Genomic DNA, 20074 nt, shown 5'->3' with positions numbered 1-20074 from the left:
TCCACGTGTAATCTTCAAAGCCCATCTTCACTTACGGCCCGCCTCCTGATTTGGCCAAAATTTGGTGATAACAGAAGGTTTTTAATGAGGCGGCCTGCTGGCTCAGTTTATTAATATATATGATGCTCAAAAAAAAATAGCCAGGAGAATAAAACGATGGTACTGTATAGTACAAAAAAATGCTAAAAGACCACGTCACGCGCTGGACCCACACGTCACCGAGCGCCGACGTGTCGACGCGGGTGAACATGTGCGGCTCCTCTTTTCTCCCCAACCGCAGCAGCACTCCCGCCGCCTCTCCCTTTCTCGCCTGCCTTTCCTCTTGCCCGCCATTGATGGCCTTCTAGAAACAGCTGCAGCACAAGTACCGGATTTCCCTTTCCCCGCCTCCACTCCCCATCGCTCGCTCTCCCTTTCCGCTCGGTTGGAGGGAAAGTTGGAGAGGCCAGCGCACGAGCACGAGCACGGCGACGAAAAAGGAGGGCAGCGGGGAGACGCAAAGCTCGAGAGCGGGGAGCTTCCTGGAGTTCCGATTCGGCTGCTCTGCTCTGCTCCGCTCGCTGGTTTCTGTCCCTGCCGTTCTTGAGCTCCGGCGATCGGATTCGACGGCCGCGCGCCGGATTGGTCGATCCGGTCCGGTCCATGGGGAACTGCTGGGGCTGGGGCGCCAAGATCAGCTCCGACACCACCTCCTCCTCCTCGCCTTCAGGTGCCTCATCTCATCTCATCTCCGCCCCCAGATTCTCCTGATACTACTTAATCGCATACTTCGAGCACTAATTTGCGGCGCCCATCGATTACCCCCGATGCTGAAAAAGTTTCTTACTTTGAGAAAAAAAAAGGAGCAATAGCTTAATCGATGATGATTCGTCTTGCTGCTTTGCTGACACTAATAGGCTAATCCGTTAATCCAGTCGTTGATCGCAGACTTAATTAGGACTGGCTCGGTCTCAAAAATGATTTTTTTATAGGATTGGCTCCTACTAGCAATTTTCTTGTGCCCAACATGGCAGCAGCATGCTTGGTCGTTTTCCTCTCCGGTTCATTTCTCAATTACTCAATCAATCATTAGCAGCATGTGCTAGACCTCTTCTCTTATTCTGGATGCTAAGATAGACAAAGCTGTGAATTCACAAACTTAATTGGCTCCTACCGAAATTCAGTCCCTGCTTTAAAAAAAATATCTACCTTGAGGGCCGAGTCTTCTTCTTGGACTGTTCCATGTGTGTGGATCAAGTCTTTCCTTGCCGAGCCTGCCTAGCTAGCTAGCAGAGGAAGCTTCCAATGTAAATGCTACAGTTTTGTCTGACTTTTCTTTTGATTCCGCCCAGTGTCCAGTTGAAACCAGAGTAGCGTTAGAAGAGAGGGAAGCTCGAATTTTGCTGCTATATATACTTTTGGCTAGATCCATCTACTTTTCTTCAATGTTATTGACTGTCCTGTGCTGGATGCTCAGTTTTCTTCTCCTGAGCCAAAATTAAAGAGGAAAAGTCGTAATTTAGCACGACCTTGCTTATCCATATGAACCTTTTTTCTCTTCATTTTTAAAGCAAGCAAGATTAATGGCGCAAGGAGCAACTACCTATTATCTGTGCTGAAATGCGACTGAATCGTGTCTGATCTCTGCATGGCTTATGATCTTCAGGGACAAATTCCAAGTACGCTAGCAGGAATGGGGCAGCCTTGAGCAACTCCAGCAGCTATGCCTCGGTTGCGTCAGTGCCACGCAGTGAGGGCGAGATTCTCGAGTCGGCGAATGTCAAGGCCTTTGCCTTCAGTGAGTTGAGGACCGCAACGAGAAACTTCCGGCCGGACAGTGTGCTAGGGGAGGGAGGGTTTGGGTCAGTCTTCAAGGGGTGGATCGATGAGAATAGCCTCGCACCAACTAAGCCAGGCACCGGAATGGTCATTGCCGTCAAGAAGCTTAACCAGGAAGGCTATCAGGGCCATAGGGAATGGCTGGTTAGTGACAGATTCCTCCCTTGGCAGTGGAATTTTCTGTTTATTTCAGTTTTGCACTGTGTATAACTTGCTGTTCCTTCGGGGCACAGGCTGAAGTGAATTACCTTGGACAACTATCACACCCGAATCTTGTGAAGCTCGTCGGGTACTGTGTCGAAGACGAACAACGGCTTCTCGTGTACGAGTTCATGCCTCGTGGGAGTTTAGAGAATCATCTCTTTAGGAGTAAGTGCCTGGCCTATTAATCTTCTTATTTGGTGGTGTTCCAGTTTTGAAGGAATGATGCTAAAGTGTTCCAACATTCAGGGAGTTCACATTTCCAGCCCATCTCCTGGAACCTTCGGATGAAAATTGCACACGGAGCGGCGAAAGGGCTTGCGTTTCTCCACAGCGACATGGCCAAAGTCATCTACCGTGATTTCAAAACCTCGAATATCCTACTAGATGCGGTATGTATATGCATAGTATTCAAAAATATTTTCCTTCTCGTCCACAAAATATCTCGATCTGTCGAGCTGGCAGTCACAATATTTCTTCTTCAGAACTATGACGCAAAGCTCTCAGATTTCGGGCTGGCGAAGGACGGGCCGACTGGTGACAAGAGCCACGTGTCCACAAGGGTGATGGGGACATATGGGTATGCCGCACCAGAATACCTTGCAACAGGTAGGTTGGCCATTCCACTTTCGGAATCCTCGTATACACAAATTTGTTGCTGAAAATCTAACCGCACGTACCAGAATCATGATTGCATTTTTCACTCCTGTCACGTCATCGACCATGATGCTGAACTTAACTAAGTTTCCTGTGTGCATTTCGTCAGGCCATCTTACCACCAAGAGTGACGTGTTCAGCTTTGGCGTGGTCCTCCTGGAGATGCTGTCGGGGCGGCGCGCGGTTGACAAGAACCGCCCGAACGGCGAGCATAACCTGGTGGAATGGGCGAGGCCATACCTGACGAGCAAGCGGCGCATCTTCCGCGTCCTGGATGCCCGGCTGGGCGGGCAGTACTCCCTCGCCAAGGCCCAGAAGGCCGCATCGCTGGCGCTGCAGTGCCTCTCCGTGGATCCCAGGAACAGGCCAACCATGGAGCAGGTTATCACTGTGCTGGAGCAGCTGCATGATGCCGAGGGAGGGAGCAGCCCTCGCCCCCAGCTGCAGAGGAAGCCGAGCAGCAACCGGAGCCTGGCTGGCTCGAGATCGTCATCCACAAAGGGGAGTAACAAGCCTGCTTCGCCGAGACCGGCTTGATCAGTCGAGTTGGATGATAGCAAGGTAATAGAGAGGTGTTTTGAGGTGTAACATAATATATGGTAGGCTCATTAGAGGTGATCTGTGAAGAGGCAGCTGATCTTTTGTGTGCTTGTATTTAGGAACAGCTCCTAGTGTTGGCATGTACAGGTTGTATCCAGTTTTAGCTAGTTTGTATGTATGTAGTTCTTTTTGTCTATGCTCGCTTTGGTGGCTTTTAATTCTGTGGTGCAGAGGTTTTGTTGACGGCCTCCGATTTTTTTTTGGCTAGATGCATCATGTTAGGCCAAACTCTTGTAAGATGAATATATGGATAATGTACCCACATAGCTTGTCAGTTCATTCATCAGAACTGATTCAGCAATTGTACTCTTCGTAAGGTGAATTAGTATGTTAGCAAAGCATGCCCTGGTTTCCGTGGTTGTTTAAGTTGGTTATGTTGACCATTTCTCCTAGATAGTGTATGTTCTAGAGAATGATAGGAAAATCAACTCACGTGTGCTGCCAACTCAGCACTTACAAAGAGGCCTCACTAGTCAAATTTGTAATCAAAACTGTACACTCCACAATGTGGAGCTGCTCTGCCTTAGACTTGGTATTTTTCTAAAAAAATAGCAATTTTTTTTGCTTAAACTTGGTATTGTTCTAGAGAATTTTTTTTGCTCTTTCCGAATCTTTCCAAACAATACAGGAGTAATAACCGCGCAGCCCACCCACCTCACCTCACTTCATTCAATGCAGATACCTCACTTCAATTCAAAATCGACCCCGCCCTCTCCACATCCTCGACGCCGGCGAACTCCTCCTCGGCGCGGGCGACCCTGACTGAGCCTCTTCTTCCCCGACGCCGGCGGATCTCGCCGCCACCCCGTCCTCCTTGGCGCTTGAGACCGCTCAGGACGACCCGCGCGCGCGACAATGGCAGCGCCGGCTCCCGTCGACTTCAACTCCATCCCGGACGGCCCCCTCTACGAGATACTTCTCCGGCTGGACCGCCTCACGGCGGCCGCATTCGTCTCCTCGCGCTGGCGCGGCATCGCCTCCGACGAAAAATTTGTCGATGGCTTCCGCGAGCGGCACCCTTCGTCGCCGCTCCTTGGCGTCTTCGCCTCCGATCCGCAAGGCCATGTGCCGCTCTTCCGCAACATCAGCAACGACCCGGACCTCAGAGCCGTGGTAAGGAATGCCGATACCGCCCTCGTTTACATTGACAGGGATTGGTGCATCCAAGACTGCCGGAATGGCCGGCTACTCCTCTCCAACCAAGAAAATGAGCTGTTCATCTATGGCCCGCTGTCCCAGGTGCGTGTGCCCCTTCCCAAGCATGACGATGACACGGCCGGCAAATACATTTCTCACTCTTTGCTAGACGGCAATGGCAAGGGGGTGGTGGTCTCTGTGCAGCGACGCAGCAAATCTGACGAGGCCGCCGTGTCCTATCGGGTGATATCCGTCCAGCAGAGTCGCCGGGATATACGGGCTGTCGAGTATGACCCCAGCATGCCCGAGTGGCATGCCCACCAATGGCTGCCTTTAAGTACGTTGACGGATGATCGGCACAAGCCGCGATGGGACTTAGGGCCAATGTACGCTGCTGGACACATCTTCTGGAGGTACGGCGGTGCCAGTTCATTGCTCGTGCTAGATACCACCACAATGCGCTTCTTCACCCTCATTCTCCCGAGAACACTAAATTTTCCTCGATATTTGAGGTTTGCCATCGGAGAGATTGAGGACGGCAAGGCCTGCCTCGTGTGCCTCCAAGTCCCGGATCCGGGTGACTTGTATGGTATCCACATATCGACCTCTCGTCCGGAAACGCTCCTGCAAGTGTGGCTACTAGAAAAGATGGGAGACAATATTTGTTGCAAGTTTAAGGAACAAGTCTCGGTGAGCAAATTACTCGGCGCTGATGCTGAGGTGTGGAACGTGTCTACTGTGGTAAATGGGCTGGCCCTACTTTCAAAGCATGAGAGCAGTGGTCAGTACGTGGTTGACCTACAGAACATGACTCGGTTGGCCGATGTTATGTTCCGTGGTAAGGGTTATCTGTACCAGATGCCATGGCCACCTGCTGGGCTTGCTGCTGCTACTACTGCCAAGTCCTCGCCTCCTCAGAAAGATAATTGCATAGGTATGATTTTTGTTCACAAGATTTGTGTATACACGTCCTGGTCCCTGTGTCTTATTTTTTCCTTATTGTTGTGATATTAGACAATCTGTTATCTACATCGAGCAGACATGATGGAGTGGATCTGGCACATGAGTAAGTTTCCTATGTACCAATCATTTTATGAAACTGCATTTCATGCTTTCTCCTTGGAATCCTAGGTGTGATAGGTAGTGGTATATTACTTGTATGCCAATAATGGGTGATAGTGGCACATTTCTATACTGCTGATATGTTTTTTCTTGTTCTGTACATCTGTAGAGGGGGTACCGATGGTGATCAACATAGTAAGCTGAGCTCCAACAACAGGATGAAAGATCCTCCTTCATCGTCAGTTGTGGACACCAGTAAGGCTCTTTTACTTCCCTGTTGCATAATCTTGTGCTAGGAAGCCACACATATTGTGTCACTAACTCACTAGTTTTTGCAGCATGTTCCCAAAATCAATATATGGACCCCCATGATGTCAATGAAGCTGGAGGCGACGAGGCGGCACCATCTGAAAACCATCACACCCTCAAGTCTCCAGGTAATGCAGATGCAACGATAGCATTGAAGCCAGAAATCCTCTTTTCCAATTCTATCATAGATAGAATAACATATCTGTACTTGAATTGTGTATTCTACACAAAAGTGTAGGATGGAGAATAAAAGAATGGGATGCGAGGGGAAAATGTAGTCGATTTTCCTTATTTTATTTTAAAAAAAAATTGCGAGGGAAAGGAACATATAATATATGATCCTTTTATTTTTTAGAGGAAAGACCAGATGGCCCAGATTTTTAATGATTTTATTTGTGTTGTGCCTGAAGTCTTGAAGTAGGTTCAAGTATATAACATAGTTTCTTACTGCAGTTAATAGAACCAAGGCTGTGGAGGTGGAAAATAGCATAACTCATCTGAATTCAGCTCAACATGACCTCAGTGAGAAAGCAAGTCTAGATCTGGATGGTGATAGTGCTAGGATTGAGCCAGTGGAAATGTATCCCAGCCATGAACTGACTCTGCAAAATGCTCCTGCTATACCTTCCGTAAGCTGCAATGTGGCTATTCGAATAGATAAATCTGAAACCAGCAATCTGCAAGATAATACTACAGATGGTGCTGAGATGTTTGAACCACAGAATTGTGATAAGGCTCACCAGGAAGTCACTTGTGCCAACAATGTTAGTGAAACAGATGAAGAGCCCGGTGGCCAGAGGAAGAAGCTGAAAACAAACGAAACAAGTAATGCTTGTCCTCAAGAGTTGGATCAGCACATTTCTTCACCATCAAGGTAAAAAGAACTATGCGAAAAGAACTGTGTTAGTTACTTTTAGAAAGGGGCTTTATAAGCATTTATTTTTGTAGTCGTATTCTTTTTTAGATAATTATAGCTGCTTCTGTACCATGGTTTTATTATGATTTAATGAAATTGATTCCCTGACTTAGGCTTGCTGTTAATAAATATGTGCCATTTATGTTTGTATACATTTAGGATACACTTTACTTAATTGCAACTAGTGCTGACTGCTGGCATATCGAGCGTGTTTGGCTCGTGTCCTGGTGCCAACCTGCCTGGCCTGAAGCTTCCCTGGGAGTTGCCTGGACATTGTTTGGTTCATGTCCTAGTGAAAAATATTAGAGCCTGGCCTGGAGCTTGCAGAAAGTGATTAGCCCGATCTAAGATGGCTGGGAGGTGCTTAGCCTGGTCCAGGCTACCGAAGTTCGATGCGTGGGTCCTGCCTGGGACGAGTGACGACAACATCATGGGTTAAAATACAAAACTTAGGTGCCTAACACTTCTCCAGGTCTGAGGTCTCAAACCTAACATCACCGTCCCAGGCCTGCCTGGTTAGGCAAAAAACGATCAATTCCCAGGCTACTCCCAGGCTCCACTTTTTGCCAGGCATAGGACCCAGGACGACATCCAAACTAGCTCATCTTATGCTCCTGGTATTAATCTATTTTGGACAGGCACCAATCAGCTTTACTCTCAGCTTTGTGATGTCAATGATGATTTTACTGAAATAATCTGCACAGATAAAACTTACTCCACAATAGCAGTGTCTGTTAACGTAGATTCTTATCTAGATGCTCAATTTCCTTATTAAAGTTTGTACATATAAATGTACCATTTAATGGTGTATGTTCTTACAATTCAAAAACTGAGCCTATATATCTTGCAGCTGTAGTAATCCTTTTGTGGTTGAGTCTGAGATAATCTCCACAACCATAGTGCGAAAAAATAATCTGAGAGTTCCATGCCAGAAGAGTTCAATGGGGAAGCTGGCAACAACACGATATAAGCCTCAGAACAAAGATGCCTCGATCTGTCCACAGCAGGGTGACCCTCCTAGGAAACCAAGATGGAAGGGTAAGTGCACCAACTGTGAGGCCTGTATTTACAAGAAAGTGAGTGGGAGCTCTGTAGCGTTCCTGATATTATATGTAGATGACATTTTATTGATTGAGAATGATATAGAACTATTAAGCAGCGTTAAAGGTTATTTGAATAAGTCTTTTTCAATGAAAGACCTTGGTGAAGCAGCATACATTTTAGGCATCAAGATTTATAGAGATAGATCAAGACGCCTAATAGGCCTTTCACGAGTACATACTGGACAAGATTCTAAAGAAGTTTAGAATGGATGAAAGCAAGAAAGGGTTCTTGCCTATGTTGCCAGGTAAGGTCTTGAGTAAGACTCAAGGTCCGGCTACGACAGATGAAAGAGAAAGGATGAGCAAGATCCCCTCTGCCTCAGCAGTAGGCTCTATCATGTATGCCATGCTGTGTACTAGACCGGATATCGCACATGTTGTTAGTTTGACCAGCAGATATCAAAGTGATCCAGGAATGGAACACTGGACAACGGTCAAGAATATCCTGAAGTACTTGAAAAGGACTAAGGATATGTTTCTTTGTTATGGCGGTGACCAAGAGCTCGTTGTAACCAGTTACACCGATGCAAGTTGGAACACCGATCCTGATGACTTTAAGTCTCAGTCTGGGTACGTGTTTATATTGAATGGTGCGGCAGTAAGCTGGAGCAGTTCCAAGTAGTGCACGGTGGCGAAATCTTCAACAGAATCTGAATATATAGCGGCTTCAGAGGCTTCATCGGAAGCGGTATGGACCTTGATTCAAGGACAAAGAATTTCCTGCTGCGAAGAGGTTCATTGTTGAGCTTGGTGTGGTTCCTAGGGCATTGGACCCGTTAGTCATTTATTGTGACAACACGGGTGCCATCGCCAATGCAAAGGAACCAAGGTCACACAAGAAGCTAAAACATATCAAGCTGCGTTTTCATTCGATTCGCGAGTACATCGAAGATGGTGAAGTAGAGATTTGCAAAGTACACACAGATCTGAATGTTGCAGATCCGTTGACTAAAGCTCTCCCTAGGCAAAGCATGACCAACACCAGAATGCCATGGGTGTTAGGTACCTTACAATGTAATCTAGATTATTGACTCTAGTGCAAGTGGGAGACTGTTGGAGATATGCCCAAGAGGCAATAATAAAGTGGTTATTATAATATCTTTGTGTTTATGATAAATGTTTGCATACCATGCTATAATTGTATTAACCGAAACATTGATACATGTGTGTTATGTAAACAACAAGGAGTCCCTAGTAAGCCTCTTATATAACTAGCTTGTTGATTAATGGATGATCATGGTTTCGTGATCATGAACATTGGATGTTATTAATAACAAGGTTATGTCATTAGTTGAATGATATAATGGACACACACCCAAATAAGCGTAGCATAAGATCAAGTCATTAAGTTCAATTTTCTATAAGCTTTCGATACATAGTTGCCTAAGTCCTTCGACCATGAGATCATGTAAATCACTTACATCGGAAGAGTACTTTGATTACATCAAACGCCATTGCGTAAATGGGTGGTTATAAAGATGGGATTAAGTATTCGAAAAGTGTGAGTTGAGGCATATGGATCAATAGTGAGATTTGTCCATCCTGATGACGGATAGATATACTCTGGGCCCTCTCGGTGGAATGTCGTCTGATTAGCTTGCAAGCATATGATTGGATCATAAGAGATGACATACCACGGTACAAGTAAAGAACTTGTCGGTAACAAGGTTGAACAAGGTATGAAGATACCGATGATCAAACCTCGGACAAGTAAAATATCATGTGACAAAGAGAATTTGCATCGTATGTAAATGGTTCAATCGATCACTAAAGTCATCGTTGAATATGTGGGAGCCATTATGGATCTCCAGATCCCGCTATTGGTTATTGCTCGGAGAGGAGTCTCGACCATGTCTGCATAGTTCGCGAACCGTAGGGTGACGCGCTTAAGGTTCGATGTCGCATAAGTAGATTCGGAATATGAGATGGAGTCCGAAGTTTTTGTTCGGAGTCTCGGATGGGATCCAGGACATCACGAGGAGGTCCGGAATGGTCCAGAGAATAAGGTTCATATAAGGGAAGTCATTTTCCGGGGTTCGGGAAAAAGTCCGGTGTTTTGACCGGAGCTTCTAGAAGGTTCTAGAGGGCCACCAGTGGGCCCACCACCCCGGGAGAGGCCACATAGGCGCCACATGGCATGGTGGGGCCTGCCCACTATGACATGTGGGCCCAGGCCGGCCTACCCATTAGAGATAAAATCTATCTCTAAATTTAAATGGTATAAATCTAGAGATAAGATCTATCTCTAAAATAAAGTGTTTAAATGAAGAGATAAGGGGAAGGCTTGAGGGGGAAGAAAAGTCCCCCCCCCCTCATGCGCCGGCCAAGGGATAGGTGGGGCCAAGGGGGAACCCTAGGCCGACCCCTCCCCCTATATAAAGAGGGGAGGGGTGGCCGGCCACCACACCCATCCACAAACCCTAGCCGCCCCCTCTCTTCTTCCTCCATATACTGCGCAGGCTTAGGCGAAGCCCTGCAGTAATTCTTCTCCACCACCACCACCACGCCGTCGTGCTCGCTGGGATTCCGTGAAGATCTACCACACCTCCGCTGCCCGCTGGAACGGGGAGAGGAAGGGGCTTCATCGACACCGTACGCGCGACCGAGTACGGAAGTGCTGCCGGATTGCAGCACCGGGGACGATCGTCTACACCAACAACGAGATTAATCTCGTAGGCTTTGGAATCTTCGAGGGTTAGTCCCATCTCCATCTCGTTGTTCAGATCTCATAGATTAGATCTTGGCTTTTCTATAGATTAGATCTTGGATTTATTCGTCTTTGCGGTAGGAAATTTTTTGTTTTCTATGCTACGAACCCCATGAGCTACTACGTTTCTTCCGCTACGTGGTATGTATTTGATCTTTAGATCAATTGTTGTATTAAAACTGGATCATGTGATCCTTTGATATAAGACTATTATGGTTTGTAATGAATGATGTCTGTGATATCAATCTATTATGTCTCGCAAAAACAATATTCATGGGATTGCGATGTATGACATAATAGGCATCTGGACTTAAAAATCCGGGTGTTGACACCCTCGGACGGAAGAGTCCCTCCGGAAAAGATGGAACTACATCAAATAAGAGACAAGCAGGTTCTGATCGGCGGTCGAACATGCTATTAACAACCCCGTAAGCGGCGCGGGCGTCATGACAGTGGTAAACACGATACAACTATCATCATTCTACACTATTTGCATCTTTGTATGTACATCATTGGCGGCTATGATTGCAGGTATCCCGTACCTTGGAGAAGTTCAGGGCGACGCATAAAAAGGGCTTACATATGGTCCATATCTGGGACGTGCTCAAGAACAACAACAAGTGGATGACAAGCTTTGCGTCCTACAACGAAGCTGTGAGGAATGGGACATCGATCAACCTCGACGGTGAAGACGACGATCAAGGCCGTCCAGCCTTTCCACCTCGTCCACGAGGCCATAAGGCTACCAAGGCTGGGAAGCGACGTCCCCCAAACGCGGCACGAACGAAACACGTCCCCCAAACGCTCGATTCGGCGCGTTTTGGGGGACGTGACTGGAGATGCTCTTAATCCTACTACAGAAATTAACTACCTACATCCATTCTTAGTTGCTCTGTTTTCCTCCCCAACACAACATACGAATTTTCTATATTTTTCTTCTACAAGGATATCTTTACTTTATCTAAATTTGGATACCTACAAATTTACACAAATCTAAGCCATCTTTTTTTCTTTTCCATCAGAGAAAAATATACACTTACAAAGTGCGGAACTTACAGTGTTCCGCTTGCCTTGCCCCGGCCTACACCACGCATGCCCTCCCCTACACCACCACTGTCCCTCCACCCAGTTGCACACAAACCGCTCCATTCCCTCCAAATAAAAAACCCTCCACACAAATTTCGCCGGCGGAAGCGATGGGTCGTGGCCGACGCGTCGTCGACCAGCTCCATCACGTGGACACCGAGTGGCCGGCCTCCTCTTTTAACCAGCTGCATTCTGATTCGAGTACACCGGAAAGATACGTTCATTACAAGAAAGAACTATTTTTCACGCACATATGCCTTTAGTACATTAGGTGGCTTTCATCGATCGGCATATAGCAAGAATTGAAACGGGGGCGCCTCATGGTGACACTCACACTTAGTACGAAGGAATGTTTAAGCAAAACGTACATACTCAAAATCAAGTCTCCTCCACCGCTCGGCTGATCCAAACAGCCAAAACGTACCAGACGCGTAAAATATTCTATTTAGGGCATCTCCAACGGGGCGACGCAAACGGACGCTGCGTCCGCTTTGACCGAAAATGCGTCTGACACCCTCTCCAGTGGCGCGACGTAAAGTGACCGGGCAGGTTTGCGTCTCTGCGGACGCTGCGCGGATGCGTAAAGTGTCCGCTCGCGTCTCCACCGGGCCCGCCTGGCAGCAAGTCTGCATCGAGGGCATCGCTTCGGCGGTCAGCGCTTCCGCGTCTGCGCCGCAGCCTTCGCCATCAATGGCGCGGCTGCCTGTTCTACGCGCGCACTGGCGGGCGGCGGCTGGGCTTCTGCGCCGCCTTCAATGGCATCGTATCCCGCGCGTGGCCGCCCTTAAAAGTCCACCGGCCGCGTTCGTCCTTCGCCCACACCTCCACTCGCAACACCACCGCCGCAGCGCCATGGGAAGAAGAACGACTTCGAGGCCTCCGGCAGCGACAGCAAGAGGGTGCCGCTCCCCGTCACGGTGGGGAGGCTCATTTACGGCAAATGGTTGCCGTGCGACGACGCCTGGTCCGGCGTGCAACTCCCTGGCTGCTGACGGCTCAGCTGCCGCCGGGTGCCCATCCCTCCAGTCCTGCGCGCGAGCCTGATCGGAACGCGGAGATCCAACGAAGGAGTGTTTAAGCAAAACGTACATACTCAAAATCAAGTCTCCTCCACCGCTCGGCAGCTGATCCAAACAGCCAAAACCGGATGCGTAAAATATTCTATTTAGGGTATCTCCAACGGGGCGACCGTTTGCGTCCGCTTTGACCGAAAATGCGTGTGACACCCTCTCCAGCGGCGCGACGCAAAGTCACCTGGCAGGTTTGCGTCTCTGCGGACGCTGCGCGGACACGCAAAGTGTCCGCTCGCGTCTCCACTGGGCCCGCCTGGCAGCGAGTCTGCATCAAGGGCATCGCTTCGGCGGTCAGCGCTTTCGCGTCTGCGCCGCAGCCTTCGTCATCAATGGCGCGGCTGCCTGTTCTGCGCGCGTACTGGCGAGCGGCGGCTGGGCTTCTGCGCCGCCTTCAATGGCATCGTATCCCGCGCGTGGCCGCCCTTAAAAGTCCACCGGCCGCGTTCGTCCTTCGCCCACACCTCCACTCGCAACACCACCGCCGCAGCGCCATGGGGAAGAAGAACGACTTCGAGGCCTCCGGCAGCGGCAGCAAGAGGGTGCCGCTCCCCGTCACGGTGGGGAGGCTCATGCACAGCAAATGGTTGTCGTGCGACGACGCCTGGTCCGGCGTGCAACTCCCTGGCGGCTAACGGCTCAGCTGCCGCCGGGTGCCCATCCCTCCAGTCCCTGCGCGCGAGCCTGATCGGAACGCGGAGATCCGGCGAAGGAGGCGGTACCTGCCGCCGGACCTCCGCGCCGATCTGGCGTACGCCATCAACTCGCCGAGTTGGCGTACGTATCTATCGACGGAGACGGATAGGAGAAGAAGGGCGGGCTTCATGGGCGACAGGGATTTTCCCTTCGCGGCTGCACCGCCGGCTCGTCCACGAAGACAGGAGGCGCATTCCTAGCCATGCCTCCTGGCCTCCCTAGCCGTGCCTCTCGGCTTGGACGCGTTCATGCCCGTCTTTCTGAAATAGTACTGCTAGGAAAGAAGAAGGAGGAATAGTTGTTTGGGTAGCAATGTTGGGACTAAAATGGGCTGCGGACGTCCCAGCCTATCCGTATGTCCGGAGGCTGATCCAAATAGCCAAAACCGGACGCGAAAAATATTCTATTTAGGGCATCTCCAACGGGGCCTGCTCCAGCGGGGCGACGCATAGTGACCTGTCCGTTCGCGGCAATGCAAACCTGGCCCAAATATGGGCTAGGTTTGTGTCTTCGTGGTCGCGCCGAGTATCCGCCGGAAATGACGTAGGACCCGCGCGTCAGTGACAGGGAGGCCGATAACATTCCCGCTAGTGGTTATTCCCCGCGCGAAAAATCAAAGTAGACCGGCGCGAGCAGTCCAGAAGCGATGGACGTCCTCGCCGCCGCAGCCACCACCATGGATTCCGAGGTAACACTCGCACCTGCCGCCGCCCCACACCCCCCTCCATAGCCACTACCATAGCCAGAATGGAGGCTGCAGCTCCGGCGGAAGGCAAGCGGGCCGGCCACCAGCGGCCGGGATGCTAAGGCGAAGGCGACAAAGAAGGTGTTGTCCAAGGAGGAGAAAGGCGTCGAGGCCATGAAGCGTCGCGGCCGCCGCAAGAACCTGAAGGAGAGGAATGCAACGTCCGCCGCCATGGACGTCGGTCAGGCGTGGCAGATGAAGATGAAAGTCGGCGTCGGGCAAGTAGGCCTCCATCCGACCTTAGCGGAGGCCTACATGCTCGTCAAGCGAGAGGTGATCACCGGCGTCGCTCCTCCGGCCTCTTCGGTGAGCTCGGTAAGTTCCCAGCTGCGTCCTGGAACTCCCGCTCACTTGCAGGTCCACCCGGCGTCGCGGTTCGGTTCGCCTCCGGCGTGGCGCCGATGCAGTTCAACGGGGCGCCGGTTCCCGCCCTCAACCGGATGCCTAGAAGCGGTGAGTGGTGCCCGGGCACGACACACAAGACGCGCCAGCTGCCGGAGGAGAGCATGCCGGTGCCCCGCATCCTGTTTGATGAAATGGCACCACCTGCCCTGACGATGGCCTCCTTTTGGACTTCATTTGTTGTTCAGGCCTTGTTGTGTCCCTTTTGGACTCCACTTTGCGCTGTACCATATGCAAAGTGTGATGAACTTATTTCGGACCTCAGTTTGACGTAATCCGAGGCTTCAATTTCGTGCAAATTTGAGCTAATTTAAGGCTACAACCTCTTTTCCAAATTTTCTGAAACTAAACTGACTAGCATCGGAAGTGCGTCGGCCCGACGAAAACAACGAGAACGCGCGCCTGAGAAGACGCATCGATGCAGGGTCGCTGTCAGGCCGGCCCGACGAAACGTCCGCCAGACGCAAGCGGACACTTACCGCGTCCGCGCAGCGTCCGTAGAGACGCATCTGAGACGTATATTTGGGCTAGATTACCTCACCGCGGATGACCCGCGGCTCAGGTCGCGCCTTGGAGATGCGCGAACGAGTGGGACAAAGGGTGATTTGAGTACCTGTCCACGCGTGCTCTGGGTTGGCTAGCCGCGCCGCGCACGGCCCCACCTCTCACTCTCAGCTATCACTTCACTTCACTTCACTTCACTCTGAGCTAGGCTAATTTTACTCCAACGGGTCGAACGAGGGGAATAGCCAAGCCGCATTCCAAATCCACCACGCCGCCCGGCGCTAGGCCTTCCATTTCTTCCTCCTCGACGCCGGCTGCCGCGCGCGCCACCACTTTCCAGATCTGCCGGGGAGGACCATGCTCGGTCGCTCGCTCGCCTGCCCGAGGCGAGGTACGATGGCCCCTTCTCCTCCACCTCCTCGGGTGCCTGCGTCAGCCACCACCATCGACGGCCTCGACGACGGCACCATCGGTGAGATCTTGCTCCGCCTCCCTTCCTCGGCGTCCTTAGCGCGCGCCGTGCTCGCCTGCCGCCGCTGGGGCCGTATCGCCTCCTCTGTCCTCTCCGGCTTCCGCGACCGCCACCCGTCGTCGCCTTTCATGGGCATCTTCGTCTCGGATGGGGGCCACGAGTCTTTGCCGCGGCCCTTCTTCCTCCCAGCATGCTCCGATGTCCCCGGGAGCGACATCGACGCCCACCGGGACATCGCCGCCGTCACACGCAAGGGTGACTTCACGCTCGCAAGGCTCGACAATGGCCACCGGTGGCGCCTCCGGGACTGCCGCAATGGCGTCCTACTCCTCTCCCGGGACAACGATAATTCCCTGTGGGTCTACAGCCCACTCTCCGGGGGGAAGCCCGTGCCGATTCAGCCCCGTCCGGATGATGCCAACGTTGAGCGGGAGTTTTTGGCACACTGCTTGCTCGACGGCACAGTGCCGCAATGTGGCCAGCGGTTAGCCGTCGACTGCTTCCGCGTGGTATCCGTGCAGCAGCGCCGCCATCGCCGGGAGATCCGAGCTGTGGAGTACGACTCCGGCACTCGCGAGTGGAAGCGCCACCCGTGGGCTAGTGCTCCGTTGGGGTTGGGGAATGGTAAGCTGCCGAAATGGGGCTTGATGCCAATGTATGCCGCGAGCCGCATATTCTGGCAGTATGATGACGCTTCCCTGCTCGTGCTCAATACACGCGTCATGGTTTTCTCGCTGTGCCATCTCCCGTGGAAGACAATCTCTCAAGGGTATTCGATAGGAGAGATCGAGCATGGCACAGGCTCCGTTCAAGAAAAAAAGGATGGCAAGGGCTACCTCGTGTGCATTCAAGGCCTGCTTGGCTGGCCCGCCATCCCTAGGTTGCAAGTTTGGGAACTTGATGATGCGTTGCTCGAGTTCAACTTGAAGGATGAAGTCCTCATGATCAAAGTGCTTGGCATACCTTATTCTACCAGAGTGTGTCATGTCTGCAGGGTGACCAATGGGCTAGCGGTACTGACCTACCACGGCGGCCCTCACTTTGTGGTGGACTTGCAGAAGATGAGCCTGCTGGCCAAGTTTAAGTTTTCTGGATGGGGTTACCCATACCAAATGTCATGGCCACCAACTACCATTTCAGGATCCACACCTCCTCCACAAGATACAGGCATAGGTATCATTTCTTTTTTCATGCAAGACTTTGTGGTCAGTAGCTGGTAATATACACTGTCCTGATCTATCTTCCTTGTCTTATTTTCCCCTCGTGGCATTAGACCTGGATGATGGCAGTGCTATGATTCAGCCTATGGAGACGGTTATTTCTTCAGATAATTCTGAAACAACGCTGGGGCACCTGGATGAGCAAATGCCTTCACCATCAAGGTAAAATGAACTATGTCAATCAAACTTAATGTTATTAGCTGCTAGAAAGGAGCTTCGTAAGCTTTTCATTTTCTAGGCTTTTGAGATAATTAAACCTGCTTGATGTTATTATTAGTTATAATTTAATGAAATAGAATCATCTGACTTGGGCTTGATGTTAATAAAGCTATGCCATGGATGTTTGCATACATTTTGGATAGTGAAGTTATAATGTACTTAATTGTATACTAGTGCTGATTGCCCGCATAGCTTATGTTCCTAGTATTAATCTATTTCGGACAGGCACCAATCAACTTTTACTCTCGGCTTTGTGATGATTTGAAATAATCTGCACAAATAAAACTTACTCCACAATAGTAGTGTCTGTTACCGTAGATTGTTATCTAGATTCTCAATTTCCTTATTAAGTTTGTACATATAAGTGTACCATTTAATGGTGTATGTTCTTACAATTCAAAAACTGAGCCTATCCATCTTGCAGCTGCAGTAATTCTCTTGTGGTTGAGTCTGAGATAATCTCCACAACCATAGTGCGCAAAAATAATCTGACAGATCAGTGTCAGAAGAGTTCAATGGGGCAGCTGGCAACAACAGGAGTTAAGCCTCTGAACAAAGATGCATCGAACTGTCCACAGCAGGGTGACCTTCCTAGGAGACCAAGACGGAAGGGTAAGTGCACCAACTCTTATGCGGCTGAGCACAGAAAAACAAAACTTTAATGGTCCTTCTACCTCATGCAGAAGCAGCTCATCCCAAGGGCGCTAGGACTCGCTCAAGTCATGTTGTCCAATGCCGGAACAGCTCAATGGGGCAGCCAGCAACAACGGAGAAGCCTCTATGCAAAGTATTGTTGTTTCTTTCTTGCTATCATTGATTTCTTACTAATGTGAGGTGTACATACTTCTTAGCATTTTATAGGAAACTGCAATATAAATCACAAACCTTTTAAAAAATTCTCGGCAACTTTAAATTTCAGAGAAACAATTTGGTCAGAGTAAACAACCTGACAGATGAAGAGCCTGGTGGCCAGAGGAAGAAGCTGAAAACAAAAGCAACAAGCAATGCTTGTCCTGAAGAGCTAGTTCAGCACATTCCTTCACCATCAAGGTAAAAGGAACTATGCTAATCCAACTGTGTGTTAGTAGCTGTTGGAAAAGGGCTTCATAAGCATTTCGTTTTCTAATTGTATTCTTTGAGATGATTAAACCTTCTTAATTTTAATTTAATGAAATCAATTCACCTGGCTTAGGCATGTGAAGTTAATTGCATATAGTGCTGATTGCTGGAATAGCTTATATTCCTAGTATTAATCTCTTTTGGACAAGCAATGATGCTTGTACTAACATAATCTGCACACATAGAACTTATTTCGCAACACTTGTGTTTGTTACTCTCTGTTTGGGATTATAGGGCCGGAGGCCATTTTCTGTTTGTTAAACATTATAAGGAGGAGAGTTAATTAAGCCTCGCTACATGCGCTGCATCTCACCCCTCCACTTTTTTCTCACTCGCTGGTTGGGCTTTTGCCTTTTCTCCCATGCCATGTCAAAAAGAAGCTAATGCATGCACACACTACGGGCTAACTATTGTCCAAGGTAAGAAAAGAGAAATTATCCTAAATGTAATTGATTGCACACAAAAAGCTAGCACCAATAGAAATTTACCTTGGTCCTCTCAAAATTGGCCCTCCGGCCCTATAATCCCGTATGGAGGTAGTAATTCTTACATAGATTCCTATCTAGATGCTCAAATTCCTTATTGAATTTGCACATGGAAAAATGCTCCATTTAATGGAGCCTGTTCTTACATTTAAAAAAATCTGAGAATATCTATCTTGCAGCTGTAATCCAACCACAGTGCATCAAAATAATCCAACAGTTCCATTCGGGAACATTTCAATGCGACAGAAGGCAACAACACAGCATGCAAGGACCAATAATGCGAAAACCAATCTGCATGTTGAGGTAAACACATAACAAGCACTCCCATACCGCATAATTTACTGCTAAAATGCGTGGCATTTTGTAGGATGGCAACGCGATGCTTGAATGCAACTCAAAGGGCTGCAAGAGAATGTTTTCATCGGTGTGATTTGCAATTACATATGCTGTTCTTTGTTTTCATGGATTTCTATCACTGCAGTAAACTGTAAAACTGATTTGCATTTCATTCTCGGTAACTTTGAAATTCAGATATCCAATCTGACCAGACATCGTAGGGAAGTCCATAAGAACGGTAAATGTATCCCATGTGGACGGTGCGACAAGAAGTTTACAAGACCAGAGAATCTTAAAATTCATTTTGGGAGACTGCATAACTCGATGGAGACATGTCTATTCAAAGGGTGCACTGAGGAGTTTCCTGACAAGCATGCTAGGAAGACTCATGAAAAATCTAACCAGCATGTTGATGTAAGCGCCAAACCAAACACTCCCATACCACATAATTTATGACCTGTACAAATGGCTTCCTCTTTTGGATTATTTTTCTCAAATGCATGTGATTTTGTAGGATGGAACTAAGAAGATAAAATGCCACTTCAAGGGCTGCCCGAAAAAATATTCATCGGTGTGATTTCTAATTATATATGTTGATTTTTGTTTTCATGGATTTATTTCTCCAAAGTAAATTGCAAACTGCTCTGTTTTTCATTCTCCACTCTTTGAATTTCAGAGGAAAGATCAGAACAGGCATTATAAGATAGTTCATAAGAGCCCGGGAGTCCAATAAAGGAGAAGATAGAGGTATAGATGGCCTTATACCAATATGTTGGAGAGGCTGCATTGTGGTCTGCAGAAGCCTGAATATTTTGTTCTTGAGCAGTATGTTTGCACATGTTATATCAATGTGGTTGGAAGAATTCTTACCGTGGTCTTTTGTGTAATCTGGCACCAATTATGAGGTATAAATTTCATGTTTACCAGAATACCAGTTGTAGGAGTACTTACAGTAGTCTTTTGTGTACCTACAGGTCATGATTAGAGCATGTGTCCAATTTCTTCCCTTATATGCAGGCTCTGTGCAACCACTGTGCTGCTGGTGCACAAATTACAGATTGAAGCTGACCAATGTTCGGAACTGATATGGTTCTGCCACTAACGTTCATTGACTGCACCATTCTACTTCTCTAGGAGGCTCCTTAGTTGGCCTGAACCTCTATGAAGGTTTGCAGATTTGTTGCGGTTGAGAGAGGCACCTACCGATAAG

At 48.9% G+C, this 20074-nt stretch overlaps 2 protein-coding genes across 2 annotated transcripts; both read left to right on the top strand.

Annotated features, from left to right (window-relative positions):
• Positions 1-465: 465 nt before the first annotated feature.
• On the top strand, positions 466-3459 carry LOC124707736 (receptor-like cytoplasmic kinase 176). The gene is made up of 6 exons (XM_047239413.1): positions 466-709; positions 1646-1962; positions 2052-2187; positions 2269-2411; positions 2505-2628; positions 2786-3459. Exons 1-6 carry the CDS (start codon positions 643-645, stop codon positions 3211-3213), a joined length of 1215 nt encoding a protein of 404 aa, XP_047095369.1. The 5' UTR covers positions 466-642; the 3' UTR covers positions 3214-3459.
• A 1748-nt stretch (positions 3460-5207) lies between these two features.
• Positions 5208-19802, top strand: LOC124707734 (sex-determining transformer protein 1-like). The gene is made up of 13 exons (XM_047239412.1): positions 5208-5347; positions 5428-5479; positions 5645-5730; positions 5814-5912; positions 6238-6658; positions 7551-7738; positions 17608-17711; positions 17844-17974; positions 18708-18831; positions 18896-18952; positions 19060-19278; positions 19379-19435; positions 19541-19802. Exons 1-13 carry the CDS (start codon positions 5221-5223, stop codon positions 19595-19597), a joined length of 1722 nt encoding a protein of 573 aa, XP_047095368.1. The 5' UTR covers positions 5208-5220; the 3' UTR covers positions 19598-19802.
• Positions 19803-20074: the final 272 nt, after the last annotated feature.

The sequence above is a fragment of the Lolium rigidum genome, chromosome 4, assembly GCF_022539505.1.
Source record: "Lolium rigidum isolate FL_2022 chromosome 4, APGP_CSIRO_Lrig_0.1, whole genome shotgun sequence".
NCBI classification, from domain to species: Eukaryota; Viridiplantae; Streptophyta; class Magnoliopsida; order Poales; family Poaceae; genus Lolium; species Lolium rigidum.
The sequence above is the reverse complement of the archived record's forward strand: the minus strand, read 5'-3'. Positions and strand labels throughout refer to the sequence as shown.